Raw genomic sequence first — 21,036 nt, forward strand, 5'->3', positions numbered from 1 at the left:
TTAATCTGAATCTCGATGTTAGAAAGCGTGGGAGAGCTCTGCTGTCAGATTAGCTCAGTTCTCGTGCATTTTTTCCTGCACTGAACTGCAACCGAACATACGTGGATCAAAAGTCAAATGCTCCATTAATTTAACCACACGTTGTATTTAATGGCGTATGGAAATGCATTATTGATTGCACATCTTAAAAATGAAAATCTCTATGCTAATAGCATGTCTCATCAGTGCAGGTGAAGTAGTATGGAAAATGCAGAGGATTAACAAATGGCTTAGAATACAAATAAGAGCTATTTCCATGCTTTTCTCTGAAAAGATTTTGGTTATGTTTTAGTGGGAGTGTGTTTATATATTCTGTCACGAGGAAACATGCAGTGGCAATAGTTACATTACATTTCTCGGTATAAAAATATTAAAAAAGAAACAATGGTTTGAAAACAGTTCTACAGGCAGTTAAATTCAACAGTTGGTACCAACAAATGGCACAGTCCTGCCTGAGCGCACAGCGTGGTCTTCTTTTACTGTTCCTTTACTATGGAGTCGTAATAGCTGGCTGCAAAATCTTTCTGAATTTGTTGTGTTTAAAGAACTTTTGTGATTTTTTTCAATGCATACTTCCAGATGATGAGGTTTTTTGTAAGTAAAAGTGGTTGAAAGAGTCTAGGCTTTTTTATCAGCTGTTGGATATGACCCAAAAAACTCTATTTTTACCTACTTGAAATTATGCTGTAATTCTGGGGGAAGATATTTTTTAAAGGTGGTTTTTGGTTTTTTTTTTCTCTCCAAACAAGGGTTAAAAAAGGGACACCTAGGCAGGGAATCTTGCAGATATGATCTGGTTTACTTGTGTGTAAGCTCTTCCTCACCCACATTCTTGACATTTCTTGCTGTGGTTTCTGCTGTGCTATACTCTGAACCCTTAAATGACTTTCAGTGCCACACAGTCTAATCCCTTTTTAGTACTTCATTAACATGAGCAACTAGTTTCTCCAGTCTCTTGGGAAAATGCTTGGTTTAATGTGTCTTTAGCTTTGAATTGTCTGTGGACATTGCTCAACATTCATGGCAGAATAGTGGTCTTGGATTTGGAGCAGGAGGTCTAGGGTGGTCCTCACCTCTTAAGGGGCTTTGCATCACACTTCCCACCGCTCTCTGAGGCTGTTTCATCAACTTGGAGAGGCTCTGCCCTGTGGCAGAGAGTTTGTTTAGCCTCAGCACATAAGCTTTTGATATAATCTTCCTCCTCGAGTTTTTTATCTCTTTCAGATATATTGGGCCCCAGTCTTGGACAAACTTGAGTATAGGACCAAGACTGCAAATGTGACTCTCATTGCAAGGAAACCAGAATGGAAAGCAAGAAGAGGGTAGCCAGGGTGACTGAAGGGATGATGTGGTAGTAGGGATTTCGTAAATGCTGTCTCAGACTGTTGCAATCTAATCTGATAAAGGTGTAAATAATTGTTTTTTTCCAGGACGAGATGAGGTCTCCTAGCTGACAGCAGACTCTACAGCTGACACATACTGAACAGAAGTTGTTATTACTTGGGAAGACCCCTAAACTAAGAACTGAAACAGTGGGTTGTGAGTGCAAGCCTTTAATTTGCCCAAGTTTGTGACTGAATACTTCTGGTCTACTCTGAGTCAGCTTCAGCAGTTGTTAATCATCTTCGCGTTGCCCTCTGTCAGGTTCGGGTCACAAGCTGTTATCTGTGAAGGAGAGAAAGGATTTGCCTGTTCGCCACTGAAGCTGTGGCTAGACTCAGTCATCTCAGCAGATCTTGCAGTGTTTATGAAGACCCTGGATCAGAGGAGTGCAAGGCCATGGCAGTGGAAGTGCACTTTCTCCCCAGAGGGATCTTTCTCACGTCTTCCCTTGGGCTGTGCTTCGGGGACAGCCATGCTGGAGAGTGACAGCTGTTGCCTCCATCAGTGCTTCTAAAGATGTGGCTCGTTTCTGTGTCCCAACCTGAATCTAAAGTGGATTAGCTACCTTGTGAGAAGCTTAGAGGTAGCTATGGCTGGTGTGTGGCTACATCTGGTGTGTCCTGGAGGGCTTTGGTAGTGGCATGGTGCACTGCTTCTCAAAGGGAAGGAGAATGTGTTTCCTAATGGAGGGCTGGCCCTGCATCAGTGGCTCCGCCTTTTGTCCTGGCCAGTTCCTCAGAGCAGGCTGAGAGGCATCACAAGGTGTGAAGGAAAGCTGTTTGGATGGTAACAGCATCTCTAAGGGCTGGGAGACACAATTGGTTTCATCCCATGGGGATGCAGTGCCTTTGCACCCTGGATTGGAGGGAGGGCTGGGTGCCAGTGCACAGCAAATGCAGGGTGCTCAGCCCTGGGGAGGTGCGTGTTGCTGCAGTGACCGTGCGTTGCTTTACAGCCATGCACATGGGAGCATGGTAAGAGGCAGAACTGGGATTCAGAAGGAGCACAGCGTGGGTCGGAGCCAGTTGGGAGGCACTGCTGTGTCTTACTCTTTGGAGCACCAGCCTCTCTGCAAAGCCATCCTGCTCCCCTCTGAGATAAACAGGTGCTTGGGAACAGCCAGCTGCGCTACCGAGAGGGTTTCAGTAGCTTGTAAATGGAGATAATTGCTGTCCAGCCATGAAAGGACAACGTTAGCGGTGGGTGCCCTTCTGGCACTTGGAGAGTAGCACTGTCTCCATTGGGTATTTTATGGACTCATAACGTCTCGTCCTGTGAGCTCCCACGCCGTGAGCCCCCAGGGCTGGAATCTGCCTGACAGTTTATCCTCTTCTGCCATGTCTAGTCTCGTATTTTCTTGAATTTTCCTTACAGTACTGTCTTTGTTTTGGACTGACTCAGATTCTTTCTTTTGTGAACTGTTTTGCTGCTACTGCTGTGATCTTTCTAAGAGATAGCAAAATGCTTTGTTTACTGTAAGCTCTTGTGCAGTAATTCATGTGGTTACACCGTGACACAGAGAAGTCCTTCTGGAGCTCGTTTCCACACCCACCCATTCATCTGCGCTCTTCTCCCCGTTTTCAGCAGGCGGCTTCAGCATGTCACGTTGGCGTGATGTCATACAAAACCAGCAGATTTGTCATTAAAAGCCTTGTCATCAATAGATGACTGTTTGTATTTTCTGCCTGCCTGAAACTGTTTTATACTTACTAACCCAGTAATTAAGACTCAGCTGCCTTTGAAACAGGTTGGTTTCACTGCCCCACCTTTTCCTTAGGCAATTGCAAGGCAATGCCAATGCCCACAGGGCATTCATTAGCCTGCGTGAGACTTGGCTCCGGCAGCAAGCCCACAGAAACGCGCTCCTCCTCCTGCTGCTCCCCGCATGGGCTGTAGCCCGACACCGGGCAGCCTTGGGAGACCATGAATTTAGATAATATGTTTGGTGCACCTCTTAGGAGACTTTTGTAAGAAGGAGGATGCGGGAAGAGCGCGTCAGCTCAAAATGGCTGATAAAATGCTCTTTGTGCAGCTTCAGTTGAACCTGAACAGAGCGCTGTCAGGGTTTTCTTATAATGTAAAATGATGTCGTTCTTCTGGGCTACCGGATTGCTCGACTGCTTTTGATTGTCTTGCAGTAATTGAATAGCTGCGCTGTGTAACCTGTGCTGAAGGAATTAGGGCTGTTTATTCAGCAAACAGATGTCCTGGATTGTGTGTGTGCTTACGATCTTACTGGCTTGCATCTTTCATTAGTTAATATTGCCGCCTACCAAGGCTATCTTCCTTGCACTGATAATTTTGCATTTGCTAATGTGTTTCAGTGTCTCAAAGGGAGATTTGGAAGCTTGTAAAATTTGTAACGTAGTTCCATTGATCTATCAAATACAAGTCCGTCAGTAAGCAAGGGTTACCCCTGCAGCATCCTGTGTTATTATTGCATCAAACCACTACCTCTTACCGGGATCGGTTCAGCCCTGGTTACTTGGACTGGGCGAGATCGCAGGCTGCCTCACCAAAGGGGTAGAGAGCATGTGAAATACCTTTTGATACGTGTATCCTGCTCCTGTGCAATGCTGACCGCAGTCAAAAGCATTTATCAGAAATCTCTCTGCCCTCAATCTATTTCCTGGCTTGTCCCTAGCACCGCACACTCCTGAGTGGCTTCAGATAGCTGGCAGAATTGAAAACAAAGTGGCTTTGTGTTTTAATCATCCCTCCCGAGCCCCTAAAGTTGATGTTGGGCTGAAAGTTCCTGAGCTGAGGCAGGCTGGCAGGAGCCAGTGGCCGGGATAAGCTGTTTCCAGCCCTGAGTGGGGACATGGCCCAATATCTCACCTGAAATGAGTTGAGAACACCCCTTCCACTGGGGCAGTAGTTTTGATAGATTGCAAGAGATTTAACCTCACAGCTATACCTGTGACGTATAGAAAAGCTGCTTTTTGCTGTTTTGAAATTGTATTGGATATCATTTTTTTCTCTCCCTCAGCAGTCTGAACAATTGGGCTCCTGGTACTAAGCAAGCACGGCTTTTATAGGAAGAGGAATACAACAAATAACTCCCATAAAGGTGTTTGCAGTTTTCACTATAATTTCAAAAATACCATTTCCCACATTGACACAGAGGAAGCTCACAGTGAGGGGGGGAGGTTTTACAGGTGCCAAGTCATGCAGTGACCCCCCCAAAACACAGTTGTGTGACTGCAAGAGCGGTGAGTGCTGTACGGGGCTTGCGCTAGTAGGAACCTGATAGCCAACCCCTCCAACTTTTCTGTTCTGGGAGAGATTACGAGTTTTGAGCAAAATCCTGGGGGTAATCCTGCAGGATTCAGCCATCAACAGCTGTGCTCACCACAGACTCCTCTGCAGGCCTTTTCTGTAAGCAGCTGTTATCCACACGCTGCTCCATGCTGGGGCTGATCCGTGCTACTCATAAGACATAAATTGCAGTTGCCTCCGTGTCCCTTATCATCACTTCATATTTGGAGTGATGCAGAAAATAAGGACACCCCAAGGGGTATGTGTCTCACGGCAGCATCCTCAAGAAAGGTAGTTTTCTGGGGAGCTGGTGAATGAGCCACGTAATTGCAGCTGCTCTAAAGGAGGTCTCGGCTCCAGTTTGAGGCTGCGGGAAAGGTTTCTTACCTTAGCTTTTCCCTTAAAGATGGGAAAACTGTGGCACAAAAGAGCTGTAAGAGAAGGGGGGTTAGATCTCTGTCACCTCGGAAAGGAGATTAGCAAAGGGAGCTGTCAAGTGAGCATGAGATATCCTCTGCACATGCTGTCATGCTAGATGCCAGAGGGACATTCCTGGCTCCTTGGTGACTGCTGCTAGCAAGACCTCAGCCTGGTCATGGATTTTCTGAGTTTCAGTTTGTAATTGCAAAACCCACCAATTATTTTTTTTTTCTCTCTCTCATTATTTCCTTCTCCTTTCCTCCTGCTTCTCTCTTCTCTTCCTGCTCTCCCGTCATGCCTGCTTCTGCTGCTGGAGTCCACAAGGGGATTCGCAATGCCGAAGAACCTCCTGCTCGTGCCGAGATTTTACTTGCGCTTGCCTACTGCCTACCTGAGATACACCCCTTCTGAAAGTATCTGAAACACAAAAAGAAAAACTGGTTTAGTCTGCACTTGAAAGCAAATTCATAGCCTGTTTTAATCTGTATTAAAAGCACACTAGCTACCCTTGAATAAAACCAAGTGCTGACAAACTCATTTTCTAGAATAAGGGTATCCACATTTTGGCATGAATAAGAGGACTATTACGGATGAGCTCCATGTGCAGACAAGTTAGTACAGCTAGCGAGGGCTGAATAGGAGCCGAGGCATGACTGAGCCTCATAATTAGACCTAGATTAGGCTTTTGCCGGAGGGGAAGGCAAGGCAAGACAAGACAAGCTCTGAACTCCTATCGTCGCCTGTAGTGTTTGAACACAGACATTCCTCGCTGTCCCAGGGAATACAGCCACGCCAAGCCAGGCTGGAACGAAGCCCCGTTATCTCTACAGGCTGATGGGGCAGGTGCGGGCTTGTGCTGGGCTGCGCTCTCTTGTGTGACCAGCTCAGGTTTTCTCCACAGCCACTCCTCCAGGAGGGTTTGGGGGGGCCCTCCACAGCCACTCCGCCAGGAGGGTTTGGGGGGGCCGCCAGAGCTACGCAGTAATGGGGAGACCTGGAGCAGTGGAGGTCCCCTATTTCATGGTGGTATGGGCACCTGAGGCCCTTGAACCACCTCTGGAGAAGTTGCTCCATCCTCCCCTTGAGCTTGAGCCCCAGACATTGTGACCTTGGCCCAGTGTAGGTCTCCTAGAGCTACCCCAGAAGTAATAGCAGGTGAACCCCAGCCTCCCTGTGTCTGAGGTGCCATCAGAGACCTGGGGTCATCACGCAGTGATGTGACCAGGGACCGCAGCCTGCTGGGGGCACACCGCTGCTCTTAAACACCGGTGGTGCCTCTGTGTTTGATTGACAAGAGATCCAGTAGGTCCTTGCTGCCTGTGCACTTCTGTGGCTGGGGGCATGCCAGCGCCGCCTGCTTTAGGCGCTGCTTGCTTGAGCTTTGGCGGTGGTGCAGCCATAGCAGATAGGCAGGTTTCAATCTCCAGGCATGCCTGGGAACCGGGCTGTACCGGTGGCAGTGCTAGCCCACTGCTGTGGCTCTGACTGCACAGCACACACCGTTTCTCTGCTACTGTCATTTGCCACTATAGTTTTGGGGCTTGTGTGCAGTTAAGAGGGAAAAGACTGTGCACCACACGAGCCTTGTGTGCTTGCCTGCGCCTGTGTCCAGCTCAGCACAGCCTCTGGGGGCTGAGGGTCATCACGTGTTGGTTGCCTGTGCCCTCAGTCCAGGTGCTGAGTGCCCAGCGTTCCCACCTGGGCTCCGCAATGGCTTGGGCTTGCAGGGGGTGCATGGTGTGGGAGCAGCCCTGTTCGTGTCTTTGGAGTCCAGTTTCTAGTGTGCAGGGGCAGCTGTGCTGCTGGGTGTTCATAATCAGCGTGTCTCTGTTGTACCCAGTGGTGAAGTCAAGGTTAGGTCATATAATTTCTGTTGGTCATCATAAACTGCTAATTTTGATTAAACAGTCATCTCCAGTGCAGCAGGCTGGTCGTGTACCTGTAGATTAGACACTGTGAAGGATTTTCTGATCTCTCTCGTGTCTGTGGGCAAAGAATCATTGCAGATGGGAAAATATTTCTTGCAGAAATACTGGTTCCAGGTTTGCTTTTAGCTGTGTGCTAAGCCTCCACACAGACTTTGGACGAAGTTAACTGGGTGATACTTAGCTCAGTGCATTCTTTGTAAAATCTTGAACAAACCAGAAAAGATTGTCAATAGTAATCGTGGTGATTAGATTAGATCACTTCAGGGTTTCAGCCTCCCCAGAGTAAACATCTGCTTTCAATACCATAAATAGCAAAGTGCTGCACTTTAGGCAAACTTGGCGTCAATCCAAGGGAATGTCATTGTTTACTGCTTTTCCTATGTATCTTCCTTTGCTTTTCAATCTATACCATGCTGTACTTCTGTGTGTACCCTTCTTTTGTTTTTTTTTCAGCCATGTAGGAGTATGCATTGTGGTTGCTCAGTATTGAGTGCTTCTGTTGCTTGTTATTGAATGCTAGCTCTGGTGTCATTCCAGTTAAGCTCTATGTACCTTTTTGTCTTTGAAAATCAATGGAGAACAAATTAAAAAAGAACTAGTTTTCGAGGTACTTTTCATTGAAGAAAAAAAAAAAATCCATTTGTGTCTGCTCATGATGAGAAAGGTTTCTAGGGAGGCCGGTCTGGGAGACAATATATGGCTTGTGCTTTTAATAAACATCAAACACCATTTTTTCCTTTAGAAAACCTTGGGTGCTTCATAGCCACTCACATCTAAACAGAAAAACAACATTCTGGGGTATTGTTTTGTTTACAGCAGATGTTGCCTTGTGCTAAAGAGTCTTGATTTGCAAAATTCCCCTGAGATCTTAGGGAGAAATATGTAAGATTAGCTATCACAGGCCGTGTGTGCTGCAGGTGTGGTGATACGTGTAGAAGGAACCACATGAGGTGGCCTGTTGCTAGTACCTTTCTGTTGGGAGTGAGGGGTATGGTTCAAGATATGCGATGATAGCTGGAAAAATCAAATTACAATAAGTTCAGACTCCTCGGGGACTTGGGAAGATGCTGAGGTCCTGTTTGTTTAAACCCTACAGTGAGCTGGGAGCCTTGCAGAATTGGATTTGCCAAAGAAGGTTTGCTTAAGTTCCCTTAAAACAGGGGGGAAAAAAGAAACATACTGAAAATAATTGAGTTTCTGGTACTTTAAAAGCTTCTTAATGTTCTTCAAGTTCTTTTTTTCTGCGAAAGGATGTCCTTTTGATTGCAGTTCAGGCTTAGCAGAGTACAGTACATCTTGCCACAGAATGAGTAAATGAGCTCTGTTCTGCAGCTGCTATTGAATGACGATGTTGGAGCATGCCTTGGCTTATCAGTGAAGGCTGCCTAATGTATTCCACCCAGCCTACCTGAGCGTGCTCTGCAGCAGCAAACCCAATTAACTATTTTCATACCCACTGAACGAATGGTTTTAGTAGTTACGGGGGTGCTTTGTTTTATAGTATTTCAGTAAGACATGCCAGAGCATGCACTGGCCATTTCTTACACACCTCTGTTGCTCTCTTCAGCCCAGAAAATGCACCAGGAGCTTGCCACAGCACAGTCTGGTGAGGTGGCTCATGAGCAGAGTGTGGCTCATTAGCTTTACATTCATTAGTTTCTAAAAGCCTTCTGAATCAGATTTGGGGTCATGAGGAAGAGATTTACAGTCTATCCTACCAGTGTGACAGAATGTTCCTAGTCAAAAAAAGAGAAAATGGGCCTCTCTGGACCATTCTAAGGGGTTTTATTGTTTAGCTGTTGTTTTTCAAGATGCCTCAAACTATATGGCTTTGTGTTTTGTCTGTTATCTTCAACTCAGTCCTCCCACAAAAAGGCAAATACCTGCTTTTACTGAATTATTAACAACAATAGATGGAGCTTACGTATCAATGAAAATTATGGACGTTTCCCAAGGCAATTGATTTAAACGGAGTTAAATTTAGTGGAAGCTTCTATTGGTGTAATGAATGCTCATTACAGAGCTTAATGTGCTTTTTAAGGGCTTGAAAACCTTCTCAGTAGGGAAGTCAGACTGCTGTTTTCCAGCAGAGGCACAGATGCTGTACCATGGCACTGCTGTCACTACACCCATATCCCATCGCTACGCCCAAACATTTCTCTTTAACCTTGTGTGTTTTTCCTTCTTGCAGAAGACCACCTGCCAGCTGGCTTCCCGACCATTGACATGGGCCCGCAGCTGAAGGTGGTGGAAAAGGCCCGCACAGCCACAATGCTCTGTGCTGCCAGCGGTAACCCTGATCCCGAAATCTCCTGGTTCAAGGACTTCCTGCCTGTCGACACTGCAACTAGCAATGGGCGAATCAAGCAGCTCCGCTCGGGTAAGGTAGCAAATCAAGTAAGGCTTCCTTGCCTCCTCACTCTTCCTCCCTATTCTCTTACGTGCTGCTATTATTTTTTCCCATGATGCTGAAATGCAATTCTAAACCCAAATGTCAATTTGATTTGAGCTTGTTTCTTTTACAATATAAAACCAGTTTTTGGAGCTGATCCTCTCTGGCAGGATATTGTGGCTTGTTAAAAGGAGACATTAGCGTGGACATGCCTTTTGGAACACCACCTGGATTCCTTCTTCGATAGACCGTCTTGACATTGCCCCAAATCCTTGGTAGGCTCTGACATTTCACTACCAACTCAACAGGTCTCAGATACTTTTAATGGGAGCACAGGGCAAATCAGGACAATGGGATATTGGTTGACATATTACAATCAGTGGTCAAATACTACTTTGCTCCTTACAGAGACTCTGCAAGACAATATTCTGCTTTCTGTGGAGATCTTTATCGTTCTTGCCGTGTGATACCACAAGAATAAAGAAAAAAAAAATCCAAGAAGCAGCAATTCTGTGGATTTCAAAGGTGGACATGGTTTTGAAATATACCTTTTCTTCTTGAGTTTTTTGTTTTGATGAGCCAAACACTAGCTTTTTAAATACAGGTGGTTGGTTCTTGTGGGTGGCTAAGAATGCACTAATTTCAGCAAGGAACTCTTGTTTTTCTGCTGCACTGTTCAGTCTCCCAGGACTGTAAGGCCCATTAGAGAATTTAGGAAAATAAAACATTGCTTTATTCCCTGATGAAGTGCAGCTCCCCAGCATGAATTGCAGTGACTATTCAACAGTGCACAGCAGCACTACACAGCAGCTTTAGTCTGGGGAAAAAAAGCCCACAGTACCCTACAGGAAGTACAGAAGGGAACAGAGCAGGAACAACTTTGGTCTAGAAAGGTCTCATGCTTAAATAAGAGGCAAACTGTCTTGCCTGGCCATGATGTATCTCTGGGCACTCAAAAGCTATTTGTTATGAGTGCTGCTGCCAGGGCAACACCGTCTTCCTCCTAGCAAGGATCAATGTCTTGACACATTTCCCCATAGCAGGAGCCCTCTGCATAAATCTGATGACGCTTGGATGATAAGAAGTAGGCTTGTACTTGGGGGAGTGGGTAATGAGACATCGCTCTCATCAAAAATAGAACCTAGCCTGACACTCCTCATCCCACCTTGATGTACCAGTGAGTGCTAATTATACTAATGCATTTATAGCTTATGAAATTTCCCAGTGACCTTTAGCTTATCTCCCCCACAACATGGTTTAATCTTGATCTGTTTGTGCTGAAAGAAAATATCACACTTGTTAATTATTCTGAGAAGCTTTAGGAAGCAGCAATAGGGAAGTGTGCATGGATATGTTTCACTTCATTGCTGACTAAATCAGCATCAGAAATTACCATAAATGAGCAGCAAGGCAGCTCCTGATGCACTTGCTGTACATTCTCCAGCCTCCTTTTCACAGGCACTTGGCTGCCTCTCTACCAGCTGCTTCACAAGTTTAGTAAGATAGAAAGTTTAAAAACAAACTAGTAAACCCTGTCACTGTGTCCAAGTTTTGCTTCCTATTCGCTGTTCTTAAGCAACATCTCAATTGAATATTTCACTTGGGATTCCAGCTCTAGAGCTGGCTGCTTGCTGAAGACACAGTAATTACCAAGGGAGGTGTCAAGGGAACCTTTTAGAAATCAATGAGCAGCACACATCCTTAGGCTTACGAAAGAAATTGATTAGCTCTTTAATGTAGTAAGGGAGGTTTCCACAGCTCAATTCAAGAGACTTCCAAATATGAGTGAAGTTTTATTTTGAGGGACCTCATGATACGATTCCAAGGCTCACCAAAACTCTGCTCCACCCTGGCATGAGTGGGAAGCAAGAAGTTTACCACTTCTTATGGGCCAGAGATTCAACCCCTGCTCACATTTTTGTCTTTTTCCTATATTTGTAGTTGATATAAAGTAGGGCTTGGACTTTGAAGTGCCTCAGTCCCACTCACCTGACTGCAGTCACCCTGTGCGAGCGATGTAGTGGGGTCGGGCCATCTCTAATCCTTTCTACAAGGTGCTAATTGAGCTCTCTAGCGGTACAGCATAGTGGGGCAGAGTTGTTTTCCAAAGAAAAGAGTATTTAAATAGATACCTCATTATATGGGAGAGTTTAATAGTTTGCAAAGTCTCTGCTCCATTAAGATCGTATCTTACAGCTAGGCTGGCATATCTGCATGAATGTCAGTTTATACTATCTCAATCTAAATATACGCTCATTTAATTTCACTTAATTAAAACCCAATAAAAGCTAGACAGATGTAATATAGTTAAAATAGCTACAGCACGGTGTGAGCCCAATATTGCACAATATAGAGTGTCCGACCTTCGATGAGTGCATAATATATTATTATTCAGATGTACTAAATATAGGTCATAAAGGTCAAAGCAGCTTCGGAGTCTGACTTAGAGAGGGAGTTGAGGGATTATTTCATTTCTTCAGGCTCCAAGTGTGGAATAAATAGCTAGAGGTAAAGAAGCAGCATGCTTGGGAAAGGTGCTCTCTTCTGACACTCACAGTTATGTGGGCTGGCAGTGCTCTGTGGGCTTCAGGCAGGTCTTTGAACTTGCATGCAGTCAGATCATGTGCCCAAGGGGGCCTGAACATCAGTTTCTAGAGATCTGTTCATCTTCTGTCAAGGCACTAGAGAGTTTGTGGTTTAAGACAACCAATCTTATGCTCTTTGAACCCCAGGGGACCAGTGTCTTTGTCAGGAGCAAATACACAGTTTATAACTCTGCCCTGTATCCTACCATCCTTCATTTACTAATTATATCTGTGTGTGTGTATGTGTGTTTTTCACATTAGTCAGCATAAGTCTTAACAGAGGGCTTTTTTTCCCCTTTCTCCCCAACATAGCTTTTTCCTCCTGAGTAATGCTTAATTATTTTTTTAAGTCCAGCTCTTGGGTAGTTTTGCCAGTACGTGTTAGGCTAATTGCTCCAGAGATGAGAACACAAATAAATACAGGTTTTCATCTCCATTATCACAGATCAAGGCAAAAGCAAGATCTCTGACTCATGCTGGTTGTAGCAAAATTCTCCCTTGCTCATCTTGCTAATCCTTCCCACCTCTTGTGGAGAGGCTGCATTTCTACAAATGCAGTGACTCAGGACAGCTCCCTGTTCTGCCCCAGGGTCGTGGCTTCAGTCATTGCCTGTCGGTCATTGACACAGGATCTGAGCCCCCCTGTGGGCTGGGAAACCTCCCCAGCATGCGAACTCATTTAAAACCAGTTTGGCTGAACTGATTTTAAAACTGTCTGGACATTGTAGTATTGCCGGTGATGTACATATGAGTTCTGGCAGCAAGGGTCGGTGCTACACGTCTAACCATGTTTTAAAATTTGTTGATGATGTGACAGAACCTCTCTCAGTATAGATCAATTTGTACTGATGCTTCACAGTTCTTCTGCAAAGATTCTCGGATCACAAGCTCCTGAAGACTTCAAAACAACTCTGATGGTATTCGTACTCTAAAAGCTCTTGAATGCTTCCAATGAGTTTCAGAGTTGGAGAATTGCTCTTCCACCTTGCTCTTCAGAAAGTTATGAACAAAATGTCAAATTAGAATAAATAACTATTCTGAATGTTAACATACAGATATCTTTGCTTTGTAAGGAAACTCCAGAAATTCACAGAGCATTGCCATCTTTCATCTAGTAGAGAACTTGGTCTTATGAAAAGCATAATTTTCTTTTAATCACCATCAATTAACTGAGTTATGGAACCATGCCCTAGACCCTAGTGTGGCTTTCAGGCAATTAACTGCAAGTAAAATATCAGAGAGGGCTCTGCAGGTGACTTCAGTCACTCTCTGGAAAAGTGTAGGTGCCTCTAACAAAGGAGCAGTGGGAGCAGGCTCACCAGATCATCTTGCTGCATTTATGCACTCAGAGTTGTCAACAACTGTTTCCATTTCAGTCTTGATCCTATAGGTAGAAGCACTACTTATTTGGAAACAAAACAAATGCCCAGTATACACAGACAAAACCAAAAAGAGGTCATGCCTATCCCAGTGAAATGGCAGTGACAGCTGTATCCTGCTTCACTGGTAACACCAGCAGTCAGTACCCAGCAGAAGACATTCAGCTCCTGACAGGAAACAGCTTTGAGTCCAGACATCAGATGGGCATCGACCTCGGACAAGATGTGTGAGGACAGCCCAAAAGAATGGGGATTAGGGAGTGTTATCCAAAAGGATCAGGAAACCCAAACAAGGATGGGCGCTCTCTCAGAGAGAACTGGCTGGACAAGGGTTGAAGCAATATCGTGACCAACCAATTGACAGCTGGAGTTTTATATCCTGGAAGAACCTACACTGCACAACCTGGTCTTGCTTTGTGAGGCACACACAGCAGTGATGGCATCCACACAGACTCCCAGTTGCAACTGGTGCCAAACAACCAGTCTCTTTTGTAATACTTTTACTTCTGAAAATAGTTTCCCCTACAAGTGCTGAAAGCACTGTCGGAGTTCTCTAGGATTCGTTCTTGCACTTCAGTACTGCCCAGTTGCGCCCTACAAGATAGCCTTGGTTTCTGTTTGATGTTGCTTTGGAGTAATTTTTTTGGTGGTTTAGGTTCCTCCAAGAAAGTGGATAAGTGTTGATAAGTCTGGGGTGAGTTTGTGTCAGGAGAGTGAAGTCCCTTCTCCAACAGAGCCTCTCCTCCACACTGGGAAATACTGATGCAAATAATCCCATGGGGTTTTCCAGTGTATCATCCTATGTTTTGCCTTGCCTTGGACGCCTGGCTGCATGCTCCCAGTACACAGAGGATGTCAGGGTCGGCATTCGTTCCTGACCAAAGTGAATGTGCGGGGTGTTATTCAGTGTCTGTTATCACGAAGGGGAAATAATCACTCCTTCCTTAATGAGCATTTCAAACCTTTCAAGCCATACATGGAATTGAGTTTAAAGTTTGATCTTGGGATGCCCTTTGCATAAAGCAGCCTGGTGATCAAAGGACACATGTTGGCCTCAGTAACCATTCAAGTGATGGCACCTCCGTTACTTGATGGACTCTTATGTTGGCACTCTGGGGCTATGTGCTGTGGTTTGGTCTCTTTGAGGGACACCCTGAAAGGACAACAGCCAGAGATGTGTTTTCATATGATATGAAGGATGGATGCAAACTTGTATTTCTTCTGGATGAGGAACTTTGGGGTCCAACAGAAAAGCCTTGTGTACTCTCCATAACGGTGTCCTCTGAGTGAAGAGTGAATGTCTTAACTTTGCAAAGGTGAGAGAGCCCCAGAACAAACACTGTGCTAAATACAGCAAGCCTCTATGTTGCTCCCACAAGGGCTGGCTTACATTTGGAGGCCAGGAGGATTGGGATTTAATGCAGGAAAAAATCAGCTGGTCACACGTTTTAGGGAATCTGCTTCAAGTATGTAGTTGCTCCTAGAGCTCTGTGTAGACAGTTGCGTATTAGAGAAAGGGTTTAGCCTCTGCAGGGAGCAGATTTAAAGATTTGCTGGAAATCTTTTCAGTTCTAGGGCAAAACAACAAACTCTATTTCAGCCAGATGAGAGAGAAGGAAGTCCTGGGTTTTGCCCCTTGGGCTTGTGCTCAAAGTCATTGCACCGTTCCCGTGGGAAGTGACACACTGTGGTGATGCTTTTCTTAACTCTGAGAAGTGTGGAAGGGGACGGGGGTGGGGTGGGTGAGGGGGCAGGGCCTAGACCAAACAGAACAAAAATGTCACTTGGCAAACTTTCCAAACAGGCAAAGAGAAATAACCCTGTTTTCCATGGCTGTGCTATTCCATGCGAGTACCTCTGGGTAGAACTGTTCTGTCAAGGGTAGCGGTAGATAAATAAGCAGCAGATTTATTATTGCAAGGAGAGAGATTACCCACAACTTCAGTGACTGCAAGATCTTTACTGATGCTTCAGTCATCTGTGGATAGAAAATGTCAGAAAATATAACCAGACATAAAGTTAAAATGGGGTAATGTCATCTTGGCAGAGGAAAATGCTAAAATGAGTAGTTTGAATTGCTGCTTCTGCTTAGAGAAAGGACTCTGCCTAAAGGAAGGGTAGTTAGGAAGGAAAAAGAATAAGTATAAATATTGTAATTACTGTTTAAGAGGCAAGTTAAACATGCTTAAAATATGCCTTCTTTGTATTTACAGAAATTCTTTTCTGTCTTTCTTTCCCATTGGGTGATCATTGTTGTGGATAATGGAATGAGCTGTAGTTCTGAGATACACGACACTCTTGTATGCATACTGGTATTTATTAATCAATACACTGAACATGATTTGACACACTGTGTCCTGTTTAACCCTGTTTTTCTGTCTGTTTAAACTCCTCAGTTTTCTTTGGTAAGTGCTTGGTATTCAGATCCTACAAATCTGCATAAAACCAACACATACCATGACCTGCCTACAGATTCGATCTGCATGAATCCCTCCCTTATACTAACAGCCTTCATATGTGCAAAATAAGACCAAGGGGACAAAAGTGGGGATTAGAAGGGTGCCCTGCCAATTTGCCCAGCTGGAGCATCTCCCCTTCATTTACGCTTCATTACTGATTGTGCTCTGAACTCAAGAAAGACACTGACCAGTGGATCCTCCACTTGCTAGACATATTGACCTCATAAACCAAACCTTTATAGATCATTGCAACAGGATAACTTAACCTCACTCCCAGAGAAGCCCTCCTTGTAAGATACTCTTCATTATAGCATGTAAAATTATCTCCAGTGCCTTATAAAGAGGGTAGAGATTCCTTTCTCCAGCTAATATCCAAATTAGGCAGGAACGACAGAGGTCTGGCTTAGCATGCCATTGTTACATTACCAGAAACTACTTCATTTTGAAATATTTCTGTATATAGAGTTAATTCTGCATGACACCAGTTTCTTTGCCAGAGGGAACCTGATGCAAGAGTTACGCAAATGCGGAGAATGGCTAAAAACTGATTTGTTACACTCTCCCCTTAGTTTAATTTCTTTAAGTGAGCGGATTTTGTCCCACTGGTCATTCTAACCTCAAAGCAAAATTGCACCTGGTGCCCACAGCCATGCGCTTTCTACCCCTCCTGCCCGGCACCCTCACGGTCGCACAGCCCTCAGGACACCCTCTCCTTGTTCTGTATGAGGAATGAAGGGGCACTGCACCATCTCCCCAACGTGTCCTCCATCACCTGCTTGAACAGTGGTGTGGGTGAATGCAAGGGGTGAGGCCAGCCAGCAGCACCACCTCGGCAGCTTAGTTCAGCCCCCATTCATGAGGGTGGTGGCTTTAATGGCAAGATGCAGGGCTGGATGCTGCACTCCTGGAAGTGATGAGCTTTACTAACCTCCTGAGAGTGTCACTTTGACTTTTATTGCACATCAGTTTCTTTTTGTTTATTTCTGTCGCGCTAATACAAATTCTAGCTTTAAAAAAACTTTCTGCTTTTTAGTTATAATTTTCTTCCTTTCCTCTTTGTACTAATGCTTCTCTCTAATCTTATTTGCATTCAAATTACCTCACCAGGTGGTACACCGATCAGAGGTAAGAATGCTGAAATGTGCCTCCAGTTGTCACATCACTCCATCTCCTGTCTGCCTTGTCCCTTCTCCTCCGGTGTTTCTCATCTCCAGCTTTTACTCTCAGCCCTAACTCTGCCAGCGCTCTTGCTCATCTGCACTCTCCCACTAGTGTGTTTATTTTGGTTGGGTTATAGCCTGTTTTCTTGTAGACTCATCCATTGCGATTTTGCACTTTTGAAAGGGGGTTATTCAACGGAAAGTTTGCAAACTGGAAAATGGTCCTTGGTCTCTGCCACGGGAGGGTTGACGTCTCCTGCAGCTCCTGCAAGTCTCTGGACTTCCCGCGCAGTTGTGGCCCCTGAGGTTTTGTGTCTAGGGGGTTTTAGATGGATTGCTTTGGTGTAAGTGTAAGGAGGTAACATTTTCACAAGAGAACAGTCTAATTCTTCTCTGCTGCTGCTGATGGGCATGAAACTGCAATCAGAGGAGGTAAATTCTCAAAAGTTTGAGAAAATCCGGATCTGGCATAAGGAGCACTTTTGTTTGTGTTCCTCATGTGTGCCTTTCAAGTGTGCTAACCCTCCGATGTGGCAGCAGAGTGGAGAACCGCTGCCCCAGACCCCCCTTTCTGAGCCAGACATGCCGATGTTGCTTTGCAGCACAGAGGTGTGTTTTAAATAGATGAATCAGAAGCACATCTGGCTGCTTTAAGCCTTCGTTAATTAAACCCACCCCTGATTTGACAGCCCAGTGTGCGCGGTCCTTGGCTAGTTTTCACAGCCTATATGCACAAGTAATGACTTTCCAATTGAGTGTTGTCTCTTCCAGCCTAGACACTGAAAGCTGTCTCTTTAGATTAACTTTAGTGTGTTAATTAGTGTTACATGCTAAGGCCCTTTTGAATTCTCTTGTGATTTTGGTTACCCCTGTTGACTGACCCCTGGATTTCTCGACAGAATGACTACCACCTACAAATCAACACAACCCCATTTGTTCAGTTTTCCTCTTCTCCCCTCTCCTCCTCCTTTTCCCTGAATCACTGCTGGAAGTTAATAATCTGACTCTCTGGAACTGGTTCTGTTGCTGGGGGTTAATGTTTTCAGCTCCTGTTAAGTGATTTTAGAGTAAATGTGAATTGCCGTCTGATGCACATTTGCATTAAGTTGCCTCTGTAGCAAATCTGGGTCAGGGAAAAAGACTGCAAACCTTTTTTGATATGAATGGGCTTATATATCTGTCATTCCTCCCTTTGGAACGCTGGAGATTGACAGCTGTGATGTTACAAGCTCCTTAAACTATTTCTTCATCTCCTATTTCTACTGCAAATCCTAAAATGAAATGACACATTGAATGCTAACTAGCGGAGCGCTCTGAGCTCCCAACCGTACACACCGAGTACGCAGCCATCCCGGGGCCTCCCCGCACACTCGCTGCACGCCCGCCCTGTCTGATGACATTAGTGACTCAGCACCAGAACCGTGTGGATGCTCCATACGTCCTGCTTGGGATCCGAACGCATCTCTGTGAAAAGAACCATCCATCTCATAAAACATAAGTTCCCCGCACCCCCACCCCCCCTTCCCACCCCCGTTTGAGTCCTGGTGAGGTATTTTAAGAATGTTCTTGACATTATTTAAAATATATGTGTCCTGTTTGAATGTCAAAGATGACATTTCTGTGAGAGCAAACAGAAGCCACGTGCTGCTCTCTGGCTTCTCCCAGAGGATTTCTGTCAGTCTAATGCCTTTTATTTAAAACGGAGGTCATTGAATTTCTAAAGATAACAACAGATTAGATGAAAGTGCTTTTGTGATGGTGAGGTTGTGTCCATGTAGAAGTGACTGTTCTGCCGTGTTCTATACCCAGCTGCACTCTTGTTCCTCATTAAGGTAAGTTTGATGCTTTGGAATCCATTAATTTGGTCTGAAAGGAAGGGTGAACTAATGACTCTTAATGAACCCTTTTGGTAATAATGTTTTGGGGGGAAGGGGTGGTTTTGGTTTGATTTAATTGCTGCTGTGACTGTGTCGCTAGGAGTTGTGTGTCTGGAGTACTTGGGAGGTTCAAGCCTTATCCAAGGCATTTGTGCTGGAGCAGTGGAGAACCCACCCGCAGGGAGCAGCGTGTGGTTAACAAGAGGACAACTTGAGAAATTCTACCATGCACCCCTCCAAATAGGAGGAGATTTTTCTCTCTGAACACCTCGTTTGACCTTACACCCACATAATTGGTCCTTTCTGTCCAAGAAATCTCTGGCTTCCCTGAAATGGGAGGAGCTCCCATCTATAATTCAGAATCTCAGTTTGTAACTTCACTCTTAACTGCTCTGGGACTGCCCCAGGTTGTAATTTAATCTTGAAATCCCTGTTGGTTCATCAGAAAGACATGGAGCTGGCAGATGCCCATCAGGTTAGGCAATAGTTGTCTTCTTAAGGTGACCCACAGATAGTATCAGCAAGTCCATGTTTAAGCAAGTCCTGCCCCATTCTTAATTTCAAAGTAGAATATAAAATGTTCATTTCCAGCATTTCTCAGGAATTGAACTCACTCAACCTTTTGTGAAACCTGGCTGCATTTTCCTGCTCCGGGCTGTAAGAGAGAGCAGAGCACGCTTGTGTTTCTGGTGGGTGCTGGAGTGAACAGGCATTAGATCAGATGCGCATGAGGAGGTAAAGAAATGTCGTCATCTCAGGCATTATCCTTCTCCAGTGAGATTTATTTGTTACTTTTCTGTCACCACAGGAAATATCTGACGTTCCTATACATAAGAGTATTTCTTCCCTGCAGATGTCAGCATAGCAGAGGTCTGTCTGAATTAACTTTAGATCAGCTCACTTGGGTGTCAGAAGCTGTCTGTCTGGGAAGCCAGGTGAACACCCGCACCGACTCCTGTGTAGCTGCAGCTAAACCTTTCCCAGTCCTGAGAGAACTAGTTTAAATATAGCTCCAGTATTTCAATGCTATCCTGTGAGCTGGAGTCTAATGCTATCCAAACTGATTAGAGGAAGCTAAAAGAATTTTGCTGTCTCTTTTGAGTATGTTGTTGTACATTTGATTGCATTTTGTATATGATAGGATTTTCTTCCTGTTTCTTGAGCTTTCCAGTCACCAAAAAAAAAATTTTAAAAAAAATAATAAAAAAAAACAATTTAAAAATGAGAAGATATGCTTGCAGGAGCAGACAGTAGACAGTGTTGGGGAGGTTCACAGGGGTGGTGCCTGGACATGTTTGTAATGCCATGTTTCTTACTGTCGGGATTCAGATTGATTCATGTCCCCTTAGAAACACACAGAGACATTACTGTGCATTTGACAGTGCTGTAGTTTTGCTTCTGATGCAGAGTCCCCTGAGATTTCCTTTACCTGCCAGTGAAAGATCAGAGCATCCTGAAACTCCGCTGTCTAAGAGGAGACCTCTTCCTGCCGAGCACATTGGGTCTCCTCTCCTCCCTCTGTGCCCAAGTCTGGCTCGGTGGCAGTGGTCGAGTGCCATCAGCAGCTGCCTCTGGTGCACAGGAGAGTGATTTCTCAGCAGTGCTGCCATCCAGAACAGGCCCCTCGCATGCCAATCACCGGCCTCTCAGGCATAATGACCATAATGAACACTAACAATGAAAATATATTTGTAGTTATCTTGTTTTGCATAATTGGCAGTGCTGATGGCTGGTGGAGGCTAGGTGCAGTCCTCTGTAACAGCTGGGAGATGCTGCTGTTATAAATGACAAAAAACAGTGAATATAGGAAATGCTTATTTTCATTATTAGTGACTCTTGCGTGGTTTTGATGTCTTTCAGTTTTTCACAGCTCCCACGACAAGCATTTGTCATCTCAGGCAGCAGCCAGACCGTCAAAAGTCCAACTCCCTCAATGTCAGGGCTTCACAGCCTCTCTTTTTCAACCAGATTCACATTTATGGGTCCATGTTTGGTCTGGGCTTGCCCCTGGCCCTCCTCCACAGCTCACCAGGTTCTATTAGGAGGATTTGTCTCCTCTTGGAGGGAATTTTTAGCAGAAGGGGGATTGGGACCCACAGCTGAGCACTGTCTGAAGGGGTGACTAAGAACACTGCTTCAGGAGCAGTCAGGCGGTG

At 45.0% G+C, this 21,036-nt stretch overlaps 1 protein-coding gene across 1 annotated transcript in view; it reads left to right on the forward strand.

The window, feature by feature from the left end:
• PTPRF (protein tyrosine phosphatase, receptor type, F) overlaps positions 1 to 21,036 on the forward strand; it is a gene marked incomplete at its 5' end in the record, with an annotated part of 199,831 nt that overhangs the window by 83,093 nt on the left and 95,702 nt on the right. Inside the window, 3 exons of the mRNA XM_010078593.1 lie at positions 9,220 to 9,408; positions 15,250 to 15,258; positions 16,951 to 16,968. Coding sequence (XP_010076895.1) covers positions 9,220 to 9,408; positions 15,250 to 15,258; positions 16,951 to 16,968 — 216 coding nt within the window. The remainder of the gene's footprint in view (positions 1 to 9,219; positions 9,409 to 15,249; positions 15,259 to 16,950; positions 16,969 to 21,036) is intronic.

The sequence above is a fragment of the Pterocles gutturalis genome, unplaced genomic scaffold, assembly GCF_000699245.1.
Source record: "Pterocles gutturalis isolate BGI_N339 unplaced genomic scaffold, ASM69924v1 scaffold5481, whole genome shotgun sequence".
Lineage (NCBI taxonomy): Eukaryota > Metazoa > Chordata > Aves > Pterocliformes > Pteroclidae > Pterocles > Pterocles gutturalis.